This window comes from Schistocerca serialis, chromosome 3 (assembly GCF_023864345.2).
Source record: "Schistocerca serialis cubense isolate TAMUIC-IGC-003099 chromosome 3, iqSchSeri2.2, whole genome shotgun sequence".
Classification (NCBI taxonomy): Eukaryota; Metazoa; Arthropoda; class Insecta; order Orthoptera; family Acrididae; genus Schistocerca; species Schistocerca serialis.
In genome coordinates, this window is record NC_064640.1 from 391502714 (window position 1) to 391516347 (window position 13634).

General features: G+C 36.8%; 1 protein-coding gene across 1 annotated transcript in view; it reads left to right on the forward strand.

Moving 5' to 3' along the window:
- The window catches only part of LOC126470238 (RUN domain-containing protein 1), a 169993-nt gene that overhangs the window by 135092 nt on the left and 21267 nt on the right, over window positions 1-13634 (forward strand). The window contains exon 10 of the mRNA XM_050097939.1: window positions 7096-7302. Within this exon, the coding sequence (XP_049953896.1) occupies window positions 7096-7302 (207 nt within the window). The remainder of the gene's footprint in view (window positions 1-7095; window positions 7303-13634) is intronic.

Sequence of the window (13634 nt, forward strand, 5' to 3'; positions counted from 1 at the left end):
AACAGTATTGCAATTACTGTTATGCTAACTTACATTCCCCATAGATGGGTAGCATTTCTACCTTCTCTTCATTGGTGTACATTCTACTTACACAACTCTTCAACTGACGATGATTGACGGAATGACGGGTGTGCATTCTACTTATGTTTACATTTGTCCTCTGTCAACGTCAGCTTGTGAATGTGTTCCATTACCCCAAGTACCTGCACTAAGCGCTGGGAGTGTCAACGTCAATGTTGTTTTATGTAATTAATAATGTTGGGTTTCAGTGAATGGTACACTGTGGTACATTTTTGAATTGGTCTTTAGGGGAGGAAATGAATTACCGAATAAAAAATACAGGGTGCCATTTTAAACAGTCATACCGCTGTTCATATGTTCGTAAAAAACGAAGCTACAACAAATGCAATCATGCTGATTGATGTCCCCCTGGCAGCTAAAGAACGTTTGCTTGAAACATTTTGTAATTTGCATCTGGGCAAACAATTATTTAGGATGGTCAAGATAAATGGGACACCCTGTAAACATTTTTGTGATTCTGATATTAATCACAAATTTTTATCGTCTTCTATCATGATTTTACTTCTTCATGACTTTCCACACATTAAAATTGCCTATACTGTAACAATCAACACTGCAATGCAATGTTGAAAACATTTTTTTTGATCCAATAAGAGTAGTACTTCAGAAATGGGAACTGCACACTGATCTATTTATTGATGATGGCCATTTGAATGAATTTGCTGAACCATGAGGTGTCATAAAGGAGACAGTCACTAATTATTTGTCCCACCTACCACTGATTGTCATACACACAAAAAATGAAGGTGCTCACAACAAAGTCTTCTAAAGTGTATTGAGTTCTCTGCATTTCACACATAGTCATAGGCTGCATTTCAAGGAGAACTGTTCTTGCAATGTAAATGCCACTCTGGGATGCAATCCATTTTTTTTCCCCTGTCTTTAATCCCCATACATTGTTTTCCAAGCTCATAAAGTGAAAGCGATTTTTAAAATAAGATGCTGCAACATCAGTCACATACACATGTTTAGGAAATGTATGGCCTGATATCATCAGTTATCATGCTGACAGCATAGCATGCATGTGCAATGTCATGAATGAGATCATCACTGTCAGTAGCAAAACAGTGTGATGTTCCAAGGAAGTCAGGAGTACGTGTGATTATTGTCACTAGTGACGTGTGCCAGTGATAACTTTGAACTTCGTTCTGCAAAGCAACAGACCACATTGAAGGAAGGTGTAGGTTAAGTCACTGTCAGTATCCCAAAGGTGAATGCATTTGTATTATACACTTCACAAAGTTTTGAAATTGTGTAAAACTTGTTTCAAGTTCTTCCACTTTCCTTTTTGCATTCCATTTCCTTCTTGTGCTTCTTATCTTGTGTGGGCGTTTAAGGGGGATATATTAGGGGCTATAACAGAAATTCTAACATCCAATGCATCAACGACTTCACACCGAGGAGTATAAACATCTGCACTATCTTCTTCAGTTCCACATACTGGTGGTAGTGATCGTTCAGGTGGGTTATCAATACCTTTCTTGTTGTAATGAGTATACCAATTCATGCACAATAAATGTGATACTAACACAATTACTTGAGAGCCGAGATATTTCTGCAATATGTCTGACATATTTCCAACAATTGTGAAGTGTTTTTCACTTTGCTTAAACACCACTTTCTTCTGTCTTTTTTTCATAGTCCACACATCACCCTTTCACTACCATATTTCCTCACTTACATTGTATGTAACAAAAAGTTCAAACCAAACAAAACACTGTGCAGAATGATTCACGCGCAAGTTCTCACTCATTTCTTATAAACAAAAGGGAGCATACATATTTTACAATAGAATTGCAATGATACAAAATATGCAGAATGTTGAAAAATTTCTCACACTTTCACAGAAAAATATTGCCCACTTTGATTGCAGTAACAACTTACATTTTAACCAAACATGATATTGTGCATTTTCATAAGTTTTGTGATGGGGAGTTTTTGAGTAAATAATTGGTAAAAACTTGTGAAAATGTGTTTCTTTTTAATTTTTAGTAATAAATATTTACATATACAGATAGCTGGAGCAGAGGGGATATTCTTTATAATTGTAACATTGTATTTTCTTCTTACATTTTTAAGTTAAAAGAAAGGCCATAAGTTTGTGTGTGTGTGTGTGTGTGTGTGTGTGTGTGTGTGTGTGTGTGTGTGTGTGTGTGTTTCAGCAAAATTGAACATATAAAGAGGGAGCTTTAAAGCAAAACATCTGGCAGGTCTCCAGTACTTTTGATTTATTAGTTACGTTTTCTTAATTCTCTACTGTTTCAAGAGTTTCTTACAACATATGAATTTTTCAAAGGACTGTACCATTTACAAACACCAAGATAACATACTTTTATTGTATTTCTTCACACAAATGATATAGAGGTCTAACATACTTTTTCCAGAGAAATTGACATGTCCTGTATGATGAAATTGCCCCTCTACATTGAACTTCTATGGCATCAGACAAGCCACTTCACTAACAATTTTCCAATCAAAATTCTAATGTCCTACATCAGTTCCTCCTGTGGAAACACTATGAGAACACTATCTGAAATAATTCTACCTTAATTCTTAACATTATAAAAATGTGTTTTTCGAATGGACTGTTTTTTCTTTCCCAGTTTTCATTTTTTCGGCTCATTTACCTGCTGATTGCCAAGGAGTGTCTGCTGTCACAGATTACATCTAACTTTTAGTTTTTGTCAATTATATTCTAATACCAGCTTCCCATAAATTGTTTGGCACCACACTCTAAACCTGGACACGATGACTTGGTATCCTTGGTTGCTCTATCATCACACGTCTCAACGGTGAATGCCTTTGGGCTATGCGCTGCTAAGAAGTCTGATTTCAGTACTTAATTTAAACTGAAATAGCTCATGATTGTGACTCTGATCACCATACAGTTTTAATCAAATTTTATAAAAACTGCACTAAAAATGAATGAATATACTAACACAACTGCTGCAGTTTTTATGACTTTCACTCTTAAACATGAAATTATTCTGTAACTGAAGAATCTAATAACAAGCATCTAAATTTGTGTGTGTAAAGAACCCTGATGGTTTTGGATGAAAGACGCAAAAAAATAACAGTGAATTGGTTGTCAGAATAACACATATTATTTTCACTGAACATATTACTCAATCTGTATAGGTTGAAAATTTCTGTAGTTTTTACCTTCTTTCTTGCTGGGCGAGGTAACGCACTGGACTCACATTTTGGAGCATGACAATTCAATTCCCCATCCACCCATCCTGATATAGGTTTTCCATGATTTCCCTAAAGTGCTTAAGGCAAATGCCGGGATGCTTCCTTGAAAGGGCAGGATGTTAAATACTGATCTTCCTTCTTTCATTGTACTTTTTTGTGTCGGATTCCGTAGGAAAATTTGGATACTATTATAATGCATTAAACAAGAATAAATTGTGCAGTATGCATGAGAATCATAAACAAAATAATAAATTGTAAGTATTGGTAATTGTCTGCAACTAAAAATCCGTGATTCAGTTAATGATACACAACATGAGAGGAGGGAGAGGAAATTTTTAGAGTATCCATGGAATTCCATCACCTGATGCAGTGGCCTGTGAGTGGGACTAAATGACAAAAACCTGAGGGATCTTTGCCAGTTTTACCTGGGTATTGGAGAAACCTAGTGTGTCCACGTCTCTCTGGTTAGTACTGCCATGCTTCAAGAGTATATGCCATTAAAGATTTACATTATTGGCAATATTGGTGAATATTTTTAGAGAGAGATGTAAACTGTAACTGTATAGAAAGATAGTAGTTGAGGACACTAGAGACAAGGATCACGTAGGGATTTGAGAAAGAACCATCCCAGTAGTTATTATCAATTTAAGGAAATCATGAGAAACCTAAATGTGGATGGGGTTTGATTATGAAAATGGTAATCTATATATAAAAAAGTGCAACATGAAGAAGAGGAACATGCTGTCTTTAGGATTGTGGGCTCATCATTAGCTCCTCAGCATATCCCTGCTGTTGGGTGACACAAATGACAAGCATCACAAGAAACTGAATGAGTTTTTGATAGGTACAGGTTGGTAAATCAAGAGTTTCAGCATAATGTTTCTATATACTTCAGAAATTATCATTAGGTGCAGTGTTGAAGCATCACGTGTTATACAATTCTACGTTTGATGCCTGAATTACAAGTACGTAGCAACTTCAGAAAGTAAGTTACACATGTCATCGCATGCTAAGGCCATTGCACAACAAGAGTGGTACATTGTCAGAAGAAAGTACATGATCCAGGTTTCCTGCAGAAACAGTTCTGCAGTGGTATGGATAACAAGTGCATTACAGTGTGCAAGTGAAATGTCTCGGAAATTGGAAATGCACTCCAGAATTGAAGAACGCGTGATGGTGGGAAAAACCTTTAAACTGCGCACAGATTCACTGCGAAATTCTGGCAGTACATGGACCAGATTCGATGTAACATGCAGTTATAACAAAATGGTGCCAACAGTTTGACTAACGCTGCAGAGATACAGGTGAGGCTGATGGGCAGGAAAGCCATCAACATCAAACATAGATATGCATGCAATCGAGCAACTGATCCACAGCAGTCGCAGATATCGTGGACATTGCTCTGTAGATGCACATCTCAATAGGCAGTGCTCATTCCATCTTCCAAGATCATCTGCAGTATCAAAAATTGTGCTCATGCTGGGTTCTACAATCACTGCCACCTATACCCAAAGGCACAAGGGTAAGGCACCTCTGGACTTCCTTGAGCATTACACCATTGAAGGCAACAGTTTCTTAAGTCACATCATTACAGGTGGTGAGACATGGGTCCATCATTTCACACCTGCAATAAAGAGAGCTTCTGTAGGATGGAGAGACAACTTTTCCCCATAAAGAACAAGAGGCATGACAAATTAAGCAAAGGTATTGTTCTGCATGACAATATGCCACCCCACATGGCATGCACAACACAAACTTTGCTTCTTTATTTTCGATGGGAGCCTTGGAAGCATATGCTTTACAGTTTGGATCTAATACCATGCGATTTCCATCTTTTTTTGTAAGCTGAAAGAATGTTTGAGGGAAAGAGATTTTTCCAACTATGAGAATGTTCACAGTTGAATGGCTCCATGACCAAGAAGCGTATTTCCATTGTCAAGGGACTGAATAATTCGTTGAACGTTGCAACTGTTGTTCACAGGATTTTGTGACTGTGTTGAAAAGTAGTGTCATATATCTGTGTCACTTTGATGAAGGGTAGTAGAGTATTCAATAAAAGTTACGTGATCTACTATAATGAAAATGAGTAACTTACTTTTTGAAGTCTCCACATACACTACAAGCCTTTGGTGGTATGAAAATCTCAATGAAAGCAAGTTACAAACAAAAAATATTATTTGTCTGCCACCATGAACAATGTTGATTTCTTGAATAGCTGCTATGCGTGGCCACCTTGACTCCTTTGTCATCACTCTGTTAGCAAGATTATGTTGTGTAATTAATACTCTCTTGGCCCAGAACTAGAAATGGGATGAGATTTCAATTTTTGGAGAAAGAACAGCAGGAATGTGGTGAAATAAGGGACTCATCAGTTGCTGTGGATAAGTTTATGAATTCAGTTAATTTATTTGTGAAGGATGATTGATGTGGCACACTTGATTTCACCAATGAACAATCTTAACATATTTCCTATATTCATAAAATTAAAAGATTTTCTGAAGTACATCAAATTTTGTGAGATGAGTATGTTATATGCTTAAAGAACAACAAACAAACAAGCTGAATGATGTAGTCTTGAAATTTTGTGGAACATTATTTAATGGTGGAGACTCATTCCTGACAAACACTGTCACTGGTAATGCATCTGCACCAAGATGAGTCAGTGGAGTAGCATCACAGTTATTCAGCAAGAGGACCAATTGATCCAAGATATATAAATGAACTTATGTACAATCCCCAGGAACAAAAATATTCTATTACATGTAAATTTTGTGCTTCATGGATCACCATTAATTGTGATGTATGTTAGGGAACAGTAAATAAATTTTGATAGGCTAATCAAAACTATCAGCAAGTCAGCCCTCTCATTTATGCTCTTGTTGAATTTGGAACATTTGTTGGTAGAGTTCATACCCTCCCTGTGTAAAATGGAGTGATATAACTGCTAAATTATTGTAATTCTGTGTGTGTGTGTGTGGGGGGGGATTGATTTGTTCAATCAATACATGACTTGATACTGACTTTGTATTGGTATTTGGTATTTATTAGTTCACAGTGGGATGTAAACTGTATCTGTAATTTGTTTCAGAGATATACTACTTTGTCAAATTTTCATAAGTTGATTATCAGACTCTTAGGATATGTTGCACGTAGAAGTGTAACACTTCCTTTTGTAATAAGGAACAAGGAAATTGTTTTTGCACCTAATGCAGCAAATTTAACTGCAGATTGGGAATATTAATTTAGCTTATGAACTTTCCTCTCTTGATGTAACATCAGTGAATGGGTTGTTGTCCAGAGACAGTGTTGGGACAAAGATTCCTTCATTAATATGTAACAAAAGGCTTACAATAAATTATTACTTTATCAGTTTGAACTCTTATTATTACACAACTTTTAAGTATCCTGCATTGATGATAATTCCTTGCGTTTTCTTCACCTTGAGACATATGAAACATTTATAAGATTTAAGTATTGAAGTCATAAGTGAAAACTATAAAGGTTGATAATAGTATCACTCATCAAATTAAATGTTATTAATGACAGTTTGAAGCAGTCAAAAATGAATATCTGATTTGGGGAACTGAAGTTTCATTCTTGGATAGCCAAAGGAATAATAGATGAACTGTGAAGTCATAGAAGGGTTTCCAGTGGAAAAGATAAAACACTTATAATTGGATTTAGAAAATACTAGGTACAGAATAGTATGGTATGGAGCTACAGTTTTAATGTAATACACTCAGTAATATATTTATAGTATATATATTGTGTTGTAGGTGATGTTTCCATGAATATAATTAAATATTTTTTTTCCAACAGATTGGTCAAAGTGTAAGTGTGGTTCCATTCATTGCCTGTTTTCCTCAAACTAGTGAAATAGAAAGAGAAGAGATGCATGCCTGGGAGTTGATATTAAAATATTATGAGCTAAAGAATGGCGAGAAATACAATTCGACACCAGCAAGAAAACTGTCACAGAGCTTTAATCTTGATATTGTTGGAGGAAATGCAATCTCAAATAAACAGGTAATTGTGAAACACTCACTAATAAATCTTTTTTAAAAGGATGGCGTGAGTTTCAGACACAATGTATTTTCTTAAATATTATTTCAGAAACACATTTGTCATGAAAATAGAAACTTCAAACCCTGTGTGTGTGTGTGTGTGTGTGTGTGTGTGTGTGTGTGTGTGTGTCACCATCCATCATGCTACGGGAGAATGTTGTGTAACTGAGCTGGGGGGTAGTGAAGGTGGTTTGCTCCTCTGTAAAGCTTTCTTAAGCAGGAGATAATACCACAGAGAGAAAATCTAGATGAAACGCTTGGTAACATACAACACTCATGTGTTGCTTCCCAGGTACAGTGACAGTTGTTGACCGTATGGCATTCGAAGGTATCAGAATCTCTATGATACTCACTGTATACAAACCAAATTTTGACTTCTTTCCATACATTAACCAACCTCTCTTACACATAAGGTTTCCCAACACTCTCTCCTGGATATGTGTAATAGGGTGTTCCAGCCAGGTATTGAAAGTTTAATGAACAGCAGCACATTAACATAGACATGATTCAGTTTTGTTACACAATCATTAGAATTTGACTCCCAGTCCAAGACGCAGCTTTAATCTGTCAGAAAGTCTCAAAACCCTGTACACTGCACTGCAGAGTGAAGGAAATGTTCATTCTTCCAAAAATTGTTCATTGATGTGGGACGAGCCTTAATAAAAAGGTATTATAAAGCTTGCCTCACATGACCGAGGACATGAACAATCAGAAAATAAGTCTATTACAAACAGCATTCCTGTGGACACATTTTTATTATTATCAGGTAATAATGGCAGGAACTATGCAGGTATATTGCATGAAATCTCAGCATCCAACCACTGGTGTTAATCATTTATTAAGCATAATTCCATGTACAAAGATTTTACAGGCAATATAAGGAGAAAATCACTCCATATAGAGAAAAAATGACCATGTCATTATATTAGTTAAGAAGGATGATGTTACTGGAACAAAAACTTGATTTACTGGTGCACCACATTAAGTAATTCAAATGTCAATACTCACTCAAGTAATACTGTGCACAGTACAGTATATGTAAGATATTCTAAGTGAAAAACACAAGCTATACCAAATGAACAAGTACATGAAGCACAGAGCCTCATAAAGCAGCCACATAAAAGTATTTAACATATATAAATTCCGGAGGTGACAGGATTTCAGTATACATGGACTCCACATGGGAGGGGAGAAGAGGAAAAATGAAGCTATGTGTGAATCTGATGAATGGGGTAAAAAGTTTACTACGGTATGTTGATGATTTTCACTTATGGACCGTCTGACAGCAACTGTTCACTGAAGTTCACTGGCAAAAGCCAGACACATCAAATTTCTTACCTCTGGTCATCAAACAGGTTTATCACCATTAAAAAGTAAATTGTAAGTTCAACTAGACAAAATAGACCAAACTGCTGCAATGGGGTCAGTAGTATCTGTAGCAAAGTCAACAGCAGTAACAGGGATGGTGCTGCAACAGCAGTCTCAAGAAAATCAACAATCACAGAAAAGAAGAAAGTAACCTTAATAAGTACTGAGCCATCAGCTTTATCCCATGGTAAAGTGCTAGCAAGTGCTCTAAGTAACTCAAGTTACTATTAAACCAAACTTGAGTCTCAGTGCAACTCAAAAAATTCCATGGGTCGCAACAATGCACCAAGTTACTGTCAATCTCCCCCTCGTTAAGAAAACTCAGTTTTATTTCTGGACATAATTGTCAGATCTTTCAAATATGAAACTCATGTTCTTCTAAAAGGTAACAGAATTTTATTGTGTTAATGAGAACTGATTAAGAGAAGAAGATATAAAACTATATGTGCCACTACGTTTTTTTTATATTGTTGAAAGTTGGTGCAGGCCCATTAAAGGTCATGGGATTCGTCAATGTACTCCACTAACACCAACCTGTCAGAAATCCGGAGATGGGAACTTGCCCTACAGTATATCCTCTCTTCTCGTTATCCGCCAGGCCTCAACCTCCACTAATTTCAAGTTGCCGCCGCCCATACCTCGCCTGTCTTTCAACAACATCTTTGCCTCTGTACTTCTGCCTAGACTGACATCTCTGTTGAAACTCTTTGCCTTTACAAATGTCTGCTTGTGTCTGTGTATGTGCGGTTGGATATGGGTGTGTGTGCGAGTGTATACCTGTCCTTTTTTCCCCCTAAGGTAAGTCTTTCTGCTCCCGGGATTGGAATGACTCCTTACCCTCTCCCTTAAAACCCACATCCTTTCGTCTTTCCCTCTCCTTCCCTCTTTCCTGATGAAGCAACCGTTGGTTGCGAAAGCTTGAATTTTATGTGTATGTTTGTGTTTGTTTGTGTGTCTATCGACTTGCCAGCGCTATATATGAGTACTTATACAGATTTAAATATTCTTTGCTCAGTGTTAGTCATTTGTGTGTTTAAAGTGTATTTAAAGCTACTGCCATTGCTACAGCTTACAGCTGCTTTTTTATATCATTCTCCTGATAGTGATACTCAGTAAGTTAGGGAGTTTAGAAAAAAAAATTCTCTGTACTGAAAAATAAACCAAATAAGACATGAAAACTTGTTTCAGACATCTGTCAACAGCATCAATATACTTGGAGAAATGCATGATACACACTGTGTTGTCTTACAGTATATTTATTCACTGCTGGTTTTGATCATGGACAATCTTCACAGCACTAGCACAAAAATGGAAACAGAAACATTAAATGTACTTACAGAAAATAGTCTGTTGTAACAACTCCACATGGGATACATGCTATTTAACCATGAAAGAATATGCCACTGCTGATTTGAAAACATAAATAAGTTGATACTTGACACGGTGATACAGGCTTAACCAACTAGAAGAGAACGTTGAAAACACATAAAAGCAGCAAGTGCAAAGGACCATTGCTCAGGCACAAGAAGACCAGTAGGCTAACACACAAAAGTTGACCAAAAAAGCTACAAGCCAAAGTAAAAGATCATAGGTCAAAGAACAAGGTACAAAATTTGTGTACACTATAGTACAATCACAGAAAGATACACCTGCAGTCAAATTACAATAAAAAAAATACAATAAATGAAGCTATGGTTGTATAAGAATATTTTTTTCTTCAGCACAATATTATGTAATGTAATAGTGACATGATATTACAATTCCACATGATAAGAATAAACCAACCATTTGGTGAGAACTACAACATATGAAAATATACATAGGCATGTAATGATGAACAATTATATGGGGCAATCCAATTCATTCACACCAGCAGCAGCAAAACAACTCTAATGTCACATCCATATCGGAGGTTCGAGGATACAAATAGTGTAACCAAATGAGGAATTGCATACTGCATACAGTATTATGTAATATAGTAATCACATGATGCTATTAAAAAGTCCAGTGATATTAAAGTATCACATAATAACAACAAACTAACCATTTGGTGAGAACTCTAACATAAGAAAAATACATAAAAATGTAATGTTTTCCATTATAAGAAGCAGTACCACTGAAAACAAAGAGCATAAAAACTGAATAATACCCAAAACCATTCCAACGTCAAGTCCAGATCAGAAGTTTGAGGATACACGTAGTGTAACCAATTGAGACACCAATGCTAAAATCCCTTCTAATGGTGTCACACAAAACTGTAATAATTCATTTTATTACTACATATGTGCCCCTACTATCAATCACTAACCAATTTGATTAAACTAATTTACAAGTGATCTGAACCTGGCGTATGCCCAACACATCTTATATTATCGTACATCATCAGTATGAAAAATCTAACAGTGAATTTAACTATAAGAAAATATGTACATGTCTGTGGTCATAACCAGATGACCCTAGCCATGAAATGATTCCTGCATAATCTCTATGTCCTATCCCATGGTATATATATATTTTTAATATTTGTACCATGTGTGCTGAGTCATTATAGTATTAGGTCCCTACTGACAATGCAGGATATGTATTAAAGTAACTAAAAAAATTTCCTATGTCATGAAAATATGTAAATTTAAAAAGGGGGGGGGGGGGTGAATAGAAGTGTCAGTATGGCTAAATGTCCAAACAATATATAGGTAGAAGCTGCTATCAGCAGATAACAGTGATGTGACCAGTGGGGAGGGGTCACTTAATAAATAAATATTTAACATGTAAATGTAAAATGTTTACAAAGTTGGGAGGGGCTGTCTAATGTACGTGAAGTTAACTACACACCAAGGAACTGTGGTTGAACCATATTAAGTAACATATACATTGTACATCAGTGTGTGATCGTTTAATATTGCCACTGATATGCCACAGAAAACACTGGATGACAATACTAAAACACATATAATTAATATCAGTTACATCAAAACTGTATTAATCAAAAAATGTATAGTGGGTGAAAGACAGGAAGGAATGTAATTTAAAAAAAAAAAAAAAAAAAATTCAGAACTTAACTTATGACTAGCTAATCGAGGAAAATGACCAAAATATAATTTTATTTTTAAGTTACATTTCCTCCGCCCCCGTCCCTCTCTTTCACCCACTATACATGTCTATATATGTCTTTACATAAATAGCTATTAATGAGTAGTAGATGTATGCTGTATCTCATGCACTGAAGAATCAAAAAAACTGATACACCTGCCTAATACCATGTGGGGTCCCCCCCGCGAGCACACAGAAGTGCCACAACACGATGTAGCATGGACTTGACTAATGTCTGAAGCAGTGCTGGAATTGACACCATAAATCGTGCAGGGCTGTCCATAAATCTGTAAGAGTACGAGGGGTTGGAGGTCTCCTCTGAACAGCATGTTGCAAGGCATCCCAGATATGCTCAATAATGTTTATGTGTGGTGAGTTTGGTGGACAGTGGAAGTGTTTAAACTCAGAAGAGTGTTCCTGGAGCCACTCTGTAGCAATCTAGGTGTATGGGGTGTCGCATTTTCCTGCTGGAGTTGCCCAAGACCGTCAGAATGCACAATGGACATTAATGGATGCAGGTGATCAGACAGTATGCTTGCATACATGTGACCTGTCAAGAGTCGTATCTAGACATATCAGGGGTCCCATATCACTCGAAATGCACAGGCCCCACAGCATTACAGAGCCTCCACCAGCTTGAACAGTCCCCTGCTGACGTGCAGGGTCCATAGAGTCATGAGGTTGTCTCCATACACATACACATCCATCTGCTTGATACAATTTGAAATGAGACTCATCCGACCAGACAAATGTTGTTTCCAGTCATCAACAGTCCAATGACAGTGTTGACGGGCCCAGGTGAGGCGTAAAGCTTTGTGTCGTGCAGTCATCGAGGGTACACGAGTGGGCCTTCAGCTCTGAAAGCCCATATCGATGATGTTTTATTGAATGGTTCCGATGCTGACACTTGCTGATGACCCAGTATTGAAATCTGCAGCAAATTGTGCAAGGATGGCACTTCTGTCACGTTGAACAATTCTCTTCAGTCGTCACTGGTCCCATTCTTGCATGACCTTTTTCCGGCAATGTCAGAGATATGATGTTTTGCTGGAGTCCTTATATTCACGGTACTGTCGTGAAATGGTCGTCTGGAAAAATCCCCACTTCATCACTGCCTCGGAGATGCTGTGTCCATCGCTCATGCACCGACTTTAACACCACATTCAGACTCACTTAAATCTTGATAACCTGCTGTTGTAGCAGCACTAACTGATCAAACAACTATGCCAACCACAACACTATATACTGCTTGTTTACATATCTCTGTATTTGAATACATATGCCTGTACCAATTTCTTTGGTGCTTCAGTGTATTAATGATATATGTTTTAGTATTGTCATCCAATATTTGCTATAGTGTATCAGTGACAATGTTATAACATTACACACTGATGAACAGTGTATATAAGTTACTTATTATGGTTAAACCATAGTTCTTTGGTGCATACTTAACTCCTAATACCCTTGACACCCCCCTCCCAACTTTGTAAATTTTTTACATTTACATGTTATACAATTATTTATTAAGTGACCTCTCCCCCTTGTCACATCATTGTTAGCTGCTGATAGCAGTTTCTGCCTAGATATTGTTTGGACATTTAGCCATGTAGACAGTTCTATCCCCCCTGCCCCCATCCTTTTCAATAATAATTCTTGAGGTTTTATTCCTGCTTTTAATTTTATATTTAATATGTATCTACATAATGTGTTATGAGAGAATTTGTTTACTACATCTTATTCAGGCCAAAATACTACAGTACATTAAATATGTACTGTGGTGTCACCGCCAGACACCACACTTGCTAGGTGGTAGCTTCAAATCGGCCGCGGTCCATT